At 52.0% G+C, this 14,384-nt stretch overlaps 1 protein-coding gene across 1 annotated transcript; it reads left to right on the plus strand.

Annotated features, from left to right (window-relative positions):
* Nucleotides 1-5,376: 5,376 nt before the first annotated feature.
* On the plus strand, nucleotides 5,377-9,758 carry RGS16 (regulator of G protein signaling 16). The gene is made up of 5 exons (XM_036272922.1): nucleotides 5,377-5,527; nucleotides 6,273-6,383; nucleotides 7,147-7,208; nucleotides 7,495-7,661; nucleotides 9,102-9,758. The coding sequence occupies exons 1-5, from the start codon at nucleotides 5,484-5,486 to the stop codon at nucleotides 9,321-9,323; spliced, it is 606 nt and encodes a 201-aa protein (XP_036128815.1). The 5' UTR covers nucleotides 5,377-5,483; the 3' UTR covers nucleotides 9,324-9,758.
* Nucleotides 9,759-14,384: the final 4,626 nt, after the last annotated feature.

Below are 14,384 nucleotides of genomic sequence, written 5' to 3' on the forward strand. Positions count from 1 at the left end.
CCGAAAAGTCCAGGCCGGTGATGACACACAGCTGAGGGCAGACAGAATGGGGAAATGTGCACGGTGCGAGAGGAACGGGGTGAACAGAGAAGGCGGGTAGAGAGGCAGTACAGCACGGAGCATTTCAGAGGACGGAGGCCGAGTGGTAGCGTCCTGCCAATATTCCCCAAGCTATGCTTCATTCTTCTCCTAGGGAGCAAATCCTGAGTTCTAGAAAATGCCCCCCACCACAAGCTGGCAGGGTGTATGCTTAGGAACACAGGCTCTGGAGTTCAACTATCTGAGCTCAGAACTCAGCTAGACCACTGACTTGCTGTGTGACCATAGGCAAGTTCCTTAACCACTCTGTGCCTCAGTTTACTCAAAGGAAAAGGAGGACAAGACAGGACCCATCTTACAGGGTAACTTGTGAGCACTGAAAGCAAGTTCTGGAGAAGGCACACAGAACAGGGCCCGGCCCACAGTGAGTGTTCAATAAATGTTAGTTATGATTTGTGTTGAAACAGAAGCCATCTAGTCAGCCAATATTTACAGCATATACACTGACCAGGGCATGGTGCTGGGGGCTGAATTCGGGACGAGAAAGCACTTTTGAACTAGGCCTCACAAATAAATAGCGTTGACTCCTTGAGTTTTCTAGTCTCATGGTTCTGGGTCTCGGGTTAGTGGTTGCCTCTAGAAAGGGGTCTCATGAAAGAGGTTTCTAGAATGAATCAGCACATCATGTAGCTGACTGGGTAGTGGTTACACGGGGTCTACATTTGTCAAACATCATCAAACTGAATGCTGAGAGCTTTGCATTTTATTATATGTAAATTACGTATCCATATCTAGTTTATTAAAAAGTGTCTTTTAAAATGAGTTGCACAGAGAGGGGGGCGGCCTTCAGGGGTTTGAGGTACCTGGCGTGCGTGGGACCTGCTCACTGCCGTGTTTGGCTGGGCTGTAGGGTGAGGTGAGGAACCTGGGTCTGGTGGTTAGAGCCTGACATGCCACGCAGAGAAGTCCACCTATGTTCCTCGTCTCCACGGCACCGCGGGCTGGCACGGCCTGCCTTGGAGGCTAGGGGTCTGTTGGCCTGGTGGGTGGGGAGCAGCAGGTCTTCCACACTCCCAGCCCATCAGACCTCTGCCCAGAGGGAGGGAGGAAAGGAGAAGAAAGCCGAGAGGAGGAGTCAGAGTGAGCTGTACCCAGGGCCCTAAAAGATCATCAGGGCACAAGAGTCATTTCCTACACCCAGGCTGAACCCAGTCAACTTCCCCTGCCCGGGAGGCGAGGGCACCATGGCTTTGTCACAACCAGCCGGGACATGGACCCCAGGGACTGTCTGCTTCACTCTGCAGGAGGTGATCTCTCCTCATCCAGCCCGTTTTACATTTCGATTCCTGTGTGGCAGGAATCTCTGCACCTTTCTGACCACTCCTGGACCCCTGACTCTGACAGGCTCTTCCCAGCTGCTTGTCACACTTGAAGCACGCTCCCTCCTGTGTGTCCGTGGCTCTCAAACCTCTCACTTCTAAACCCCACACCCCTTTTATTTTTTTTATCCTCACCCGAGGACATTTTTCCATTTTTTGTTCAGATAGAGTGGGAGGGAGAGAGGAAGAGAAACATCGACATGAAAGGGACACATTGAGTGGTTGCCACCCACACGACCCCAACCAGGGCCGGAGACAAACTGCAACCGAGTTACGTGCTCTTAGCAGGAACTGAACCCGGGTCTCTCTGGACCACAGGCCGACGCTCTAACCGCTGAGCCAAACCAGCCAGGGCCACACCCCTTTTATTTAACTCCACGACCTGTCTGATCTCTCCCTTCCCTGAAGGTTGGTTGCAAGGCCAGGCAATGGTTTTTTCATTCACACCCTCCCCTCCTCCATGTTAGTGCTGTTTCCTCGGCTTGATTATAAGGTCAGTGAAGGCAGGAAGAGCCTTAAAGGCTGCTGTCTCTCCCATCGACTTGGGAAAATAGTAAATTTTTTTTTCCCGTTATTGATTTTAGAGAGAGAAGAAGCGAGAGGGAGAAAGAGAGAGAGAAACATCAATGAGAGAAAACATCGATTGGCCACCTCCTGCATGCCCCCCACTGGGGACCAGGTCCACAACCTGGGCATGTGCCCTGACTGGGAATCGAACCGGCGACCTCTTGGTGCATGGGTCGACGCTCAACCACTGAGCCACACCCGCCGGACAATTCTTAATAAATATTTATGGGTAGTTGATGGTTGAATTCAGGAGATCTAGACCCATGCAGGGATTGTGCCGAGTCAGAAGTCGAGGAAGCGTTTTTATGTCCCCCAACCGTTTTCAGCAAAGATCCCCTCTAGATTCTGCCTTGGAGGAAAGGGTGGAACTGGGGGTCGGAGGGGCCGAAGGAAATGGAAGGCAATGTGGCTGGGTTGTTGTGAGATGTTTCATCCTGTCCCCGGAAGACCCAGGCTGCAGAGCTGTGTCCCTACACCCGAGAGTACTGGGCAAAAATGAGGCCAGGTCGGTCACAGCCAGGGCGACTCACAGGTGAGCTCATCTTCCTGGATTTACGGCAGCTGTCGAGTCGTTACCGAAATTGCCGTTATGAACTGACCTTCCTGCTGGGAAGAGAATTTGGGATAAACTATGAACTTCAAAAAGTTTCTGCCAGGAGATGGAAGAGGTAACCATGGCCACGGGGAGGGCTCTTCACCTCGAGCAGGGAGCTTCATGCTCACGGGTTGGATTTGCAGGTCTGTACCCCAGGTGTTTTTTCCTCCCTTTGTCTCTCTTGCTTTCCTTGTTGAATGGGAGAAAGAACTAGCTCCGCAAACTGGAGATGGATGGGCCAGGTTTCAGCTGTTTTCAGTTCCAGAGCCCTTAACCGAGGGCACCTTGGACACTACCATTTTGTTGTCTGCAGAATGGGAACGAGAAACCCTCCCTGGCCAGTGCAGGGAAGCAGAATGGAGGGGAAAGTATGCACAGGGTCTCTGCATAATCCTGATAACTGCTGCCTGGGCCCATGTCTGGCCCATTCCTGCGGGGCGAGGGCTAGACTGGGGCTTCGTCCATCCATGAACTCATTTTGGTTGCTTGAAGAACAACCGTCCCAGACACAGCCACTTGCCCCTCTGGCAGCTACCCCGGGCTTGAGCAGCCCCAGGTGAAACAACGCCCCTCCCCTCAGCTGACAGAGGCCTCCAGAGAACCGATGGGCTGGGTGGGCGGCGTCACCGTGCAGATCAAGAACTGTGCTGAGGAGCAGGTGTTCAGAAAGACAGCCTTCATTGCCTGGTTGCACACCACTCCCGCCTCCCAACCCCTGCCCCTCCCTGTCCCCCACAGAGCCAGCCCTGAGAAGGTTACACAAGAGCCTAGGTTGGTGACACAGGGGTGAGGGTGGGTGCTGGCAGCTGAGATGGTGCTGCCCACGTGTGAGCTGCCGCTGTACCTGCCCCTGAGCTCCACTAACAACCAACCAACCAACCAACCGGGAGGCTGGGGACTCTGGCACCCCAGAGGGCATTGTGTTTCCACTAACTGGGCCATCTCCTGCAGGCCCTGGTTAATGAGGGGACAAATGAAGCCACACGTTGTGCTGAGTTGGGCCTCTTGCCCTAGCCATGCCTCCAGGACCAACGCACAGGCCTGCCTCGCCTTCCCGCTCTGTGGTTTCCCCTTTCCTTCTCTGACCACGCTCCTGGGCCTTTTCACGGAACGCTCAGGTGGGGAACCTCTTCTCCTCTCGTCTCTTTTTCTGACCCTGTGCTTCCTGGCCTTGCTAAGGAAGAGCAACGCTTAGTCGCCCCCTTATGAAATAAAAACCTAATTCCAAGAGACGCAAAACTCAGTTTTCCTCACTGTCTAGCAATCCCCGTCTTAAGCAAACAACACTACGTCTGTGGAGTGCCTACCACATGCTGGGTGTTGCTCTTAGAGACTTACATGTAGCAGGTGTGTGTCATGCCACCCAAATGCCCTCTTTGGGACCAAGGCCGTCACCCCCATGTCCCCCAGGGTTGTGGGCCGCAGGCTCCCAGGGCTTCCCCTTCAGCGGGGGTGTTGCCTTGTTTAATATAAGGCCATCTCTTGGGGCAACTGCATCCAGTGAAAAGTGGATGTGGGGGTATCTGTCCCCTTGCCTCAATAGGGGACAGCTTCAAGGAGCTGCCCCACCCGTGGCATTCACCGCCTCCCTCTGCCCAACCCAGCTTCCCTTGGTCCCTCTCAGTTCTGAGAACTCTCCCCAGCAAGTCTCTGCCTCAGAGGAACTGGATTTCCTGTTTCCTGGGAACGTACAACTAAGAATTGGTTTGTTTACATCTCACAACCAACTTATGAAACTATGTATCATGTTCTCTTCCTAGAGAGGAGGAAAACCAGGCATGGAGAGGTCAAGAGGCTTGCCGGGGCTTGAAACCGGGATCTGGCTGGGGACTCCACACTGGCAAGCAACCTAACAGCAATCCCAGAGGGAGCTGGGGGCGGGGGCGGGGGTTTGGCGCCTTTGCGGGAAAGTGAGGCGAGAGAGGCAGAAAGGCATTTATCACCTTTATTGCAGAGATTAGGACACAACTAGCAGCAGCTGACACCCAGGAGCACTTACAAAGATGGTGAGATTAAAAAAAAAATTTTTTTTTTCTGGAGGGGTAAGCAGTGGGCAAAGCATAGAAAAGTCCATCTTGAATTCTGGCCCTTCACTCCTGTGCAACCTGGAGCAAGGTACTGAACCTAAGTCTTAGTAAAGGTGCCTCGTCCACAGACGCTCAGTAAAGTCCCACCGCCCTCCATGAGTCCGCTAGTTCCACTCTGTGAGCTTCAGCAAGTCCCTTTAACTTTCTGATCAGTTTCTTCATTTATAAAGTGGAGGTGCTGATGAGATGCTAATAAAGGCTTGCTAGCCCCGCGGCCATCCGGGCAGGAGCACAGGCAATGGTAGTTATCGGTCTAATCGCGATGCTGTCTGGCCCGGGGTTGCATTTCAGAACCTAACAGGCTCGGGCTGAGATCAGCTCCACGTGTGCCTCCCAGACCCTTCACCCCCACGCAAATCCTCAGGACTTCGGGGTTGGTTTCCAGCTTTTACTAGAGGCCGGTGGGGCTTTCTCCCCTATTACACTGGGCGTGCGCTCCCATCTCCATGTGACTTCTCCGCCTTTGTCCCGCGGCGAGCCGCGTCGGCCCGGAGGAGGGCGGCCTCGAGTGCCCCCCGCCGGTGTGGAGGCTGCACGCGGGTGGGGTGCCGTGTGGGCTCCCGGGGTGGGCTCCGGGCCCCGCCTCTGCCTCGGCCGCGCTCGGTGCCGCTCGCGCATTGGTCGGCGGCGAGCAGTCCGCCCCGCCCCCTCCGAGGGAATAAAAGCCGCGGGCGCGCGGGCTCCGGCGGTGCAGCCTGGTAAACGCATCTCGTGCAGAAGAGCATCAGCTCCGCGATCCGCTGCCTGTTCGCGCTCCCACTGCCCACGGGAACCCGCCGCCTTTCTCCCCACGACGTGCTGCCCTGAACCGCAGCCATGTGCCGCACTCTGTCTGCCTTCCCCACCACCTGCCTGGAGAGGTAAGAGGAGCTGGTCCCGCTGCCCCGAGGACGTGGGGAGGCAGGCTTGGGCACCAGGGTGGGTGCGATAAGGGGATGCTAATGCCTGCATGGAGAGGCAGAGGTCAACATGGTGCCCCGTGCTCGGACCTGTCCCTTGGAGTCGTAGAGAAGCGCCAGGTCAAGAGAAGGTAGAGCAGGGACCTCTGGGCACTGTCATTCTCTATCCTCTGATAAATGTCACCTTCTCAGGTGACCTGCTGAAGACCACGCTGGCACCCCCAGGCCGAGCTGTCTCCCTCAGTTTCTTAAGCACTCGGTTTTTATTCTACAGCCTAGATGTCCAGATGTGGCCTCCTGGCCCTGGGAAGGCGGGGAGGTGCCCACTTCCCAGAGAGCTACTCAGCCAGCTCCAATCCGTGATGGAGCTGGTGTGGGGAAAACAAAGGTACAGAAGAGGACTCTGCTTCCACACACTTCCAGAATACTCATTACCAGCCCAGAGGGTGAGAGCAGTGTGGCTGAAGTGTCTTAACTCAGATAGTGTAAGACCTACCAAGGCGCAGCTCAAACGTGGCTTTTCCTTGTTTGGGGTTTTGTGATACTGAGGAGAGAAGCAAAGTTGAGGTCCTGGGAAGAGCCCAGGGTTCCCAGGGACCCGTGAGACTGGAATTCAGGTGGCACCAGCCTGAGTTGTTCCGTATACATTTCTCTGCCCTGGCTGGGAAAATGGAGAAGCCTAATATGCTTATGCTTTGTCTTCCAGAGCCAAAGAGTTCAAGACACGGCTGGGGATCTTTCTTCACAAATCAGACCTGGGCTCTGATCCTGGGAATGTTGGCAAGTTGGAGTGGAACAGTAAACACGGCAAAGAGCGGTAAGTCCTGCTGACCAGCTTACGGCCCCTCTAGGGAGCCAGATGTAGGAAAGGAGTCACAAGAAGGAGAAACTAGGACATGCTATGGTGGACCTTGGTGACCCCTTCCTGGAGACCTTAGTGGGGCTTCTTGGTCTGCCGTGGCTGCTTGGCTAATGGGTGACTGGGTGGGTGGCTCCAGGGTCCTAAGTCTGCCAACAGATGAGTGTACCCAGGGCCTGAATGTCTAGTGACCAGACTTTCCCACCTGGAGATGTCATTGCACATGCAACCAGGGCTAGGACAGGGTCCAAGACCACTTGAGGTTTTTAATCTACTTCCATTAGTATGCACTTTGCCTAGAAGCCCTTTTCTTGTTGAACATTAGCTGTGCTGGGTGCTGTGCTAGGCTCTGGGGTTCTGGGTGACATACCCTTTATTCACGAGGTGCTCATTCCCTTGAGAAAGTGTACAAAAAACAGTGCTCTGAGAGTCAGGGGAAAAGAAATAATTTTGGAGAGTGAAGAGAGTCTTAGAAGATATTTACTGGGCCAAACAGTGCCTGGCTTTGGTTCCTGGTTACTGACTTGTCCCCTAGAAAACACCACTGTTTGCCCTAATACCAACCAAGGGATTGAGAAGTCAGTTCCAAGAAATCACCGAGCAAGACTTCGTGTGAATTATGCAACTCCCATCAGAGTCCTGGCTAGGATTGTGTTGTGCATGAATTTGTTGATTTTTTTTTTTCTTCGAATTGAAATCTTGGCCTTTTTTTTAAAAACAGAAATTTCTCCGAAGATGTGCTGGGATGGAGAGAGTCGTTTGACTTGCTGCTGAGCAGTAAAAGTGAGTGTGGGCATGTTGTGTCTGTCTGTGGGTGGCACATGTGTGCTCACGTGCTTGGGAGCCAGGCTGAGGGATGCTGAAAGCATGTGCAAAACAGCAGTAGTAGTAATAATAATAATAGTGACCCCCAGGGTGCCAGCCGCTCTTCAGAATACAAAGGCAGGTCCTTGTTTGAGAAAATTACAGCCTAAAAATAGAGCTATTCACTGCAGTTGCTGGCTTTTCTTCTTTTATGCCCTGCTGTCCCTCAGTCTGACCAGTCTCTTCCTCTCTCCCTCCAACCCAGACGGGGTGGCTGCCTTCCGCGCCTTCCTGAAGACGGAGTTCAGCGAGGAGAACCTGGAGTTCTGGCTGGCCTGCGAGGAGTTCAAGAAGATCCGGTCAGCTACCAAGCTGGCCTCCCGGGCTCACAGGATCTTTGAGGAGTTCATCTGCAGTGAAGCCCCGAAAGAGGTCAGAGCCCAGATATGTCCCTGGGTGCTTCAGACCCTGTCTTCTCCTTCCGCACTGAGAATTGGGGATCTGGGGCCAGCAGGTGAAGGGCTGAGTTTGGAAGTAGACTGGCTTTATTTGGCATGGGGGTGAGTGGGCTTCTGTGGCTGGAGCCTAGGAAAATCAGGCTTCATGCCACCCTTAGGTGCCATTACCCTCAGAATCACAGATGGGGTCGGAGGGGTTGGCAGGTGTTTTGGCTTCTGTCCATACCCACTCTTGTAGACAAAGCCCTTTATAGAGGTCCAACCTACTTACACAACTTGGAAGGCAGGTCATCCTAGGAACCTTGTGTAACCTGCCTCGTTCTCCTGGCTGACCTGCCTGAGCTGGACAGCTCTGTGCTCATTGAACTTGCAACCTTCCCTCGGGCCTCCAATGCCTGGCGGCTGCATTTGATAAGGAACATGGCGCCACCTAGTGGAGGGATGATAGTAATGCTTTGCTTTTGTGCCATAGTTTCTATTTTATTTTCTGAGCACTCTTATTTATTCCACATTATTCCATAAAGATTTATTGAGCACCAATTCCATGCCAGGTCCTGGTACAATCACTGGGAATAGAGCAGTGAACAAAACAAAGCCTGTATCCTAGGGGAAGAGGATGCCAGCAACCAATCAGATGTGAACCTTTGCTAGAGGATGACACATCCTTTGATCAACACAAAGCAGGATACAGGAGGGAGTGCGGGGAAAGGGTGTGAGCTTTCCATCTTACAAAGGGAAGTGACAGGTGCGCTGTCCGATAAGGTGACATGAACAGAGACATGAAAGAGTTATGGGAGGAAAGAACATCTAACACAGGAAAAGGCAAGTGCAAAGGCCAGAGTGTTGTTGTCATCACACACCAGCAGGGGGCCGGTGTGGAGCAGGGAGAGGGTAGGAGAAGAGGTCATGCAGCTGGCAGAGGGCCAGCGGTGGGTCCCGGTGGCCCTGTGGGTCCGGCACGCACTTTGGCTTTTCCTCTGAGTGACATGGAAAGACGAGAGTTGCCACCGAACTGATTTGAAGTTTGAAAGGTTCAGTCTGGCTGCTGAATGGAGAACAGATCACAGGGGTGAGGGGAGAAGGGGGAGACCCATTAGCAGGCTCTGCACTAGTCTAGGAGTGGTGACTGGAATCAGGGTTGTTACAGAGAAGGGGTGGAAAGAGGTTGCATTTGTAGACAGTCTTAATAAATATTCGAGAATTCTGAGAGATTGGAGGGCAGACAATGGATCAGATGTGGGGACAGACCCAGAGATGAAAGCCACTTAATAATGGACTCAGGAGACCCCAGGTTCCTGGTTCAGAATCCAGGGCTCCTCCCACTGCCCCACCTGCCGACCTTGCCCCTCTCTGCCTGCTGGACCCGTCACCGTGTCCACCCCCCTCACCCATGTGCTTGCCCTCCTTCCCACAGGTGAACATAGACCACGAGACCAAGGAGCTCACGAGGACAAACCTGCAGGCTGCCACAGTCACGTGCTTCGATGTGGCTCAGGGGAAGACGCGCACCCTGATGGAGAAGGACTCCTACCCACGCTTCCTGAAGTCGCCCGCTTACCGGGACCTGGCTGCCCAAGCCTCGGCCGCCACCGCCTCTCCGTCCAGCTGCAGCCCGGCAGAGCCCTTACACACCTGAGCCTCACAGCAGTGAGGGGCCAGCCGGGAAGGGAGGTTGAGGCACCCAGCCCTGAGGCAGCTGCCCGTGTGGGAGGCAGGTTCTGCAAAGCGAACGAGGACAGTGAAGCAAAAGCTGTTTTTGTTTTGGAAGCAACAGCCTCTCCTCCAGATACTGTGGGACTGAACTGCATGCGTGAGAGGGTCGCCCCCACCCCTGGGGCTGGAGATGACGGTTGCATGGTGCTCTCTGGGGAAAAGAACGGTCGTGCAAGAGTTATCACTGGCTCTGGTCATTCTCAGCGGGGCCAGAACGATTCCGGGGTGGTTTGGGAAACGTGAAGGGAAACTCGAAAATGAGAGGGAATCGGCCAGATTGGCGGGTTTGCCTGTTGAACAGTTGACTGATCACATCCTGTTTCGTCATTCCCAGACCCTCCTGGGCACAGGAGGGAGCCCTGGGTGTGGGCCCCCCTCCCCCCGGCCTCTGGGCTGCCCGCGGCTTCGCGTGGGCTCCTTAGCACTCCTGTGTCCAGCCTGTTTCTCCAAGGCCAGGGAACCAGTGTGATGCTTGCCCCATGGGAGATTTTTATACCTCAAAAACTGGTTTGGAGTCCCTTTCCAAGTTAGCAGGGAGCCCTCGGTGACCTTGTGGTGGCCTCTGGCTCCGTTTGCAGCAGGGTCGCCCTTGAGCGCTGGCCGGGGCCTCCTGCTGGGATATGCCCTCTCTCAGCTGGTTCCACCCTGGAGCGCAGAGCCCCGGAGGAGAAGGGTGGGGGACCTCCCAGTGAGTGGCTCATCAGCTGTCTTGTCTGGCAGTGTGCAGAGAGGGGGAGAAGGATCATAAGAAATAAATCTCTTGACAGTTCCTGAAAGTTCTGTTTAATCAAGCCAATATTTTTTTGTGATTATGAGAATAGGGAAAAAGAGACCCCCCCACCAAGATGGAAGGGGAGCCTCGTGTGTCCTTCCGGTGGGTGTGGGGTGCACTTACTGGGATGATGGGGGAGATGGGGCAGGGACCGTGATGACCCTTGGGCAGACCCCAGACGCTGGGAGTGGAGTTAGGGAGAGGCTGCTTGGAAGAGCAGGATTGGGGGAAGTCAGAACCTGCCTGTCACCTCGGCATCACGGAACAAACACTCTGAGGTGGGACCTGCGCAGGAGCCCAGGCTGCCCCTGTGCCCCAGGAAAGTCAACCTGTTCTCGCTGCACTGAGCTCCTCCAGGAGACAATTATTTAAGTTATAATGTATTGATTTTTGTGACGACTGTCATAGCATATTATTTTTGTTACTGTCGGTGTTATTGTTATTTATTATTGTAACTTGAGTTGGCCTCAACCTGAGAAATCTCAACAGGACCCGGCAGCCTGCCCCTCCCCACCAGGCTCTACCTCCGGACATGCTGGGAACCTCTGAGGGCCTGTCGGGAACTCCTCACTGTCTCAATATTTATTTTTTGTTGACAACTGGAGCTGGTTTCTGAGATATGAATGATGTACTCAATCCCCGTTTTTCCTGTTTCAGCATGTTGTATTCCTGTAAACTAAAAATAAAACTGCAGTGTGAGATCCTGCCTCCAAGAACTGTGTGGTCAGGGGTGGGAGAGGGAGGTGGTGTGGAGAGTCCTGTGGAGGAACTGGCCGCTGGACACCCCACAGGACAGTGGGGTGAACGTCCCCATCACGGGCAGGGGCACAAGGGAGGCTGGGGACTGGAAGAGGGAGCCAGGTTCTGACGTCGGCAGAGCTGACTGATGACAAACCCCACCTGTGTTGGGCTGTCGGGTGGTGTGGAGCGGACTTGGCCCGGCCTGCTGTCCCCTCAGAGCCCATGTCCTTGGTCCACTGGAGGCAGACAGCAGGGCCATTACCAGTTCCGCCTGGAGCAGCCAATGGGCCATTCCCCTGGCTCGAGTCGCCAGACGTTACCAGGTGGTGGCTGCGTTTTTACTCTTGCCCATCTCCCGTTTGCGTGAGGGTTTTATAATTTCGTATAAATCCAAGTTAGTCCTGGCTAATCTCAGACGTCTCTGAGGGGAGCCGGGGGACACTGTGTGCGGCTGCTCTTCACTCCGTGGGCGGGGGAATGAGAGGGGTGAGCCGGGCTTGGAAACTCGGGGGGGGGGGGGTTGCCAGCATCCAAATCTGTTCTCCTTTCTCATCGAATTCTTCTTCTCATTACCACTATTTCAAAAACTTCTTCCCCATGTTGAAGTATCTGTTTATATACAGATCTGGACACTCTATTGACTTTCATTTCTCCCCTATTGTTGGAGTAAAGTGACCAGACGTGGGTACTCAGATAGAAACCCCGGGGAATCATGTGCTAAACCCAGAACGAAGGGGCGACTGATGCTGTGGGTGAGGCCTGAGGGATTATGGGTGCACGGGCCTGGGAAGGAAGATGGGGACAAACATCGTGGGGGACCCTGGTCTCATGCAGTCCCTGCGGCAGCTCTGTGAGGTGAAGCATGATCACCCGTCACACACAGGACATGAGAGTCCCAGAGGGAGGCACCCGGCCAAGAGCGAGGGCAGAATCTGCGACGATGTGGATGGATCTTGAGGGCATTATGCTAAGTGAAATAGTATCAGACCGAGAAAGACAGATATGGTATGATTTCACTTACGTGTGGAATCTAAAAACAAACAAAAAATCCACCAAACTAAACAAAACCAGACATAAAGACACAGAGAAGAAACTGCTGGTCGCCAGGGGAGAGGGAGGTTGGGGGATGGGCAAATGGGTGAAGGGGATCAAGAGGGACAAACTTCCAGTTAGAAGTCACAGGGAAGTAATGTACAGCATAGGGAATATACACAATAATACTCTATCAACTTTGCATGACGACAGATGGTAGGTAGACTTGTGATCATTTCATAATGTATAGACATGTCAAATGACTATGTTGTACCCCTGAAACTCATATAATATCACGCCCCCTCCCAGGGAACAAGGATGAAATAAAAGTGTTTGGCACAATGTTGATGTCCCAGGAATATTTGTTATCATCATTATTATTATCTAACTCCAAGTACACAGTAGGCATCACTAAATAACTATTGATTGACGTTTAAAATAAAAAAGGACAAATTCAAAGCCAGGATGCCAAGTCTACTTGTTATTCGAGTACAGGACAGCCATTCCAACACTAACTCATTTCCAGAATTTCAGATGAGGAAATCGAGAGCTGAGCCATTGATGGAGACAGGACTCACTCAAACCCAGGTCAGCTAGTGCTGTTCTCAAATCTCGCTGTTGCCTCCATGTGCCTGCGGCAGCTCTCCCCGCCCCCACCCAGCCCATCCCTCACTCTCTGCTGCCTCCCTGTGGGCTTGTCAGGTTGTGCAGGCTTTTTTCTCCTCGTCGACTTGCATCATATTTTAAATTTGGCTCCTTCCTTTGGAATTATATCCAAGAGATATAAACTGTAGTTTTGTTTATTAATTCATTTTAATAAATATGTGAAAGTTTAATAAAACAGAATTGTAAGTATAACTACTGCTAAGATAGCCCAGTGGGTACAGGGAGTAAAATAAGTTTTCTTTAGTGAACAAGGTTGAAATTAACTTTAAAAATGGAAGTTCTTGGCAAAGATGTGGAGACAAGGGGACCGTCATGCACTGTGGGTGTAACTGCAGACTGGTGCAGCCACTGTGGAAAACAGAATCGAGGGTCCTCAAAAAATTAAAAATAGAGCTGCCATAGGATCCAGCAATCCCACTTCCGGTGATGTGGCCGAAGGAAATGAAATCACTAGGAAGATATCTGCACCCCATGTTCATAGAAGCATTATTTGCAACAGTCAAGACAGTGAAAGAACTTAAGTGTACATGGATGGATGAAGGGAACGGGCCATTAACCATACAAAGAAGGGAAGTCCAACCATTTGTGACAATATGGATGGAACTTTAGGGCATTATGCTAAGTGAAATAAGTCAGACAGAGAAAGAGAAATACTGTATGATCTCACATATATGTGGAATTTAATTTTTTTTAAAAACCCACCAAACTTACAGAAAAATGGATCAGATTTGTGGTTACCAGAGGCAGAAGATGGGAGAGAGGCAATTGGAAGAAGGTGGTCAAAAGGTATCAGTTTCTAGTTATGAGATAAATAATTACTAGGGGTATAATGTACAACCAGATGACTGTGGCTAACGCTGCTGCGTGATACTGAGGGAAGTTGGTAAGAGAGTGGAAACTAAGGGTTCTCAGCACAAGCAGAAAACATTTTCTTCTCGTTTCCTTGTATCTGTATGAAATGCTGGATGTTAGCTAAACCTGTTGTGGTCATCATTTCACAGTATCTGTCAGCCGAGCCATTGTGCTGTACACCTTCAACATACACAGTGATGCATTTCAATTCTTTCTCAATACAACTTGAAAAGGGGAAACATGGGAAGCTCTTAGGTGAAGAGAAAGAAGCATTGGGGGCATATTAAGGTCTGATCTCAACATAAGTCACTGCCCCTGAACCTTTTAAACTGGTCCAGCTCTTCAAATTGCTTTATAAAGAAAAAAGAAAAAAGAAAAAAAAAGGAAGTTGAAATAACTGAAACAATGACCCTAAGAGTAAGGCATGCAATGCAGGTAGGTGTCGATAACCGCATCTGAGTCTCTCTTACTTAGAAAATGTATCTCTTGGCTTACAATTCCCATCCTGGTACTTCCAACCCTTCTTCTCCCGCTTCATTATTCTCTGTAGGATTTTCACCACAAAACAAATTGTATACAATTTACTTATTTTGGCCCTGGCTGGTTTTGCTCAGTGGTGAGCGTGTCAGCCCAAGGACCGAAGCGTCTCCGGTTCAATTCCCAGTCAAGGGCACGTACCTGGATTTCAGGTTCAGTCCCTGGTCGGGGTCTTGCGGGAGACAACCAATCAATGTGTCTCTCTCTCATCGATGTTTCTCTCCCTCCCTCCCCACCATTCTATCTAAAAATCAATGGAAAAATATCCTTGTGTGCGGATAAACAACAACAACAAAAGTAGGGGACTTGGTATTGGGATGGCGATGAAGAGTAGCAGCCAGGTGGCGCTGCCGTTTATGGAGAAAGAGCAGGAGCAGATTGAAG

This window comes from Molossus molossus, unplaced genomic scaffold (genome assembly GCF_014108415.1).
Source record: "Molossus molossus isolate mMolMol1 unplaced genomic scaffold, mMolMol1.p scaffold_m16_p_20, whole genome shotgun sequence".
Taxonomy (NCBI): Eukaryota; Metazoa; Chordata; class Mammalia; order Chiroptera; family Molossidae; genus Molossus; species Molossus molossus.

Bases quoted from the DNA above. Each gene is read 5' to 3' on its own strand.
- RGS16 (XM_036272922.1), top strand. From the start codon at position 5,484: ATGTGCCGCACTCTGTCTGCCTTCCCCACCACCTGCCTGGAGAG. The intron at 6,384-7,146 runs GTAAGTCCTGCT...TTTTAAAAACAG, and splicing joins AGTAAACACGGCAAAGAGCG to AAATTTCTCCGAAGATGTGC. The intron at 7,662-9,101 runs GTCAGAGCCCAG...TCCTTCCCACAG, and splicing joins GCAGTGAAGCCCCGAAAGAG to GTGAACATAGACCACGAGAC.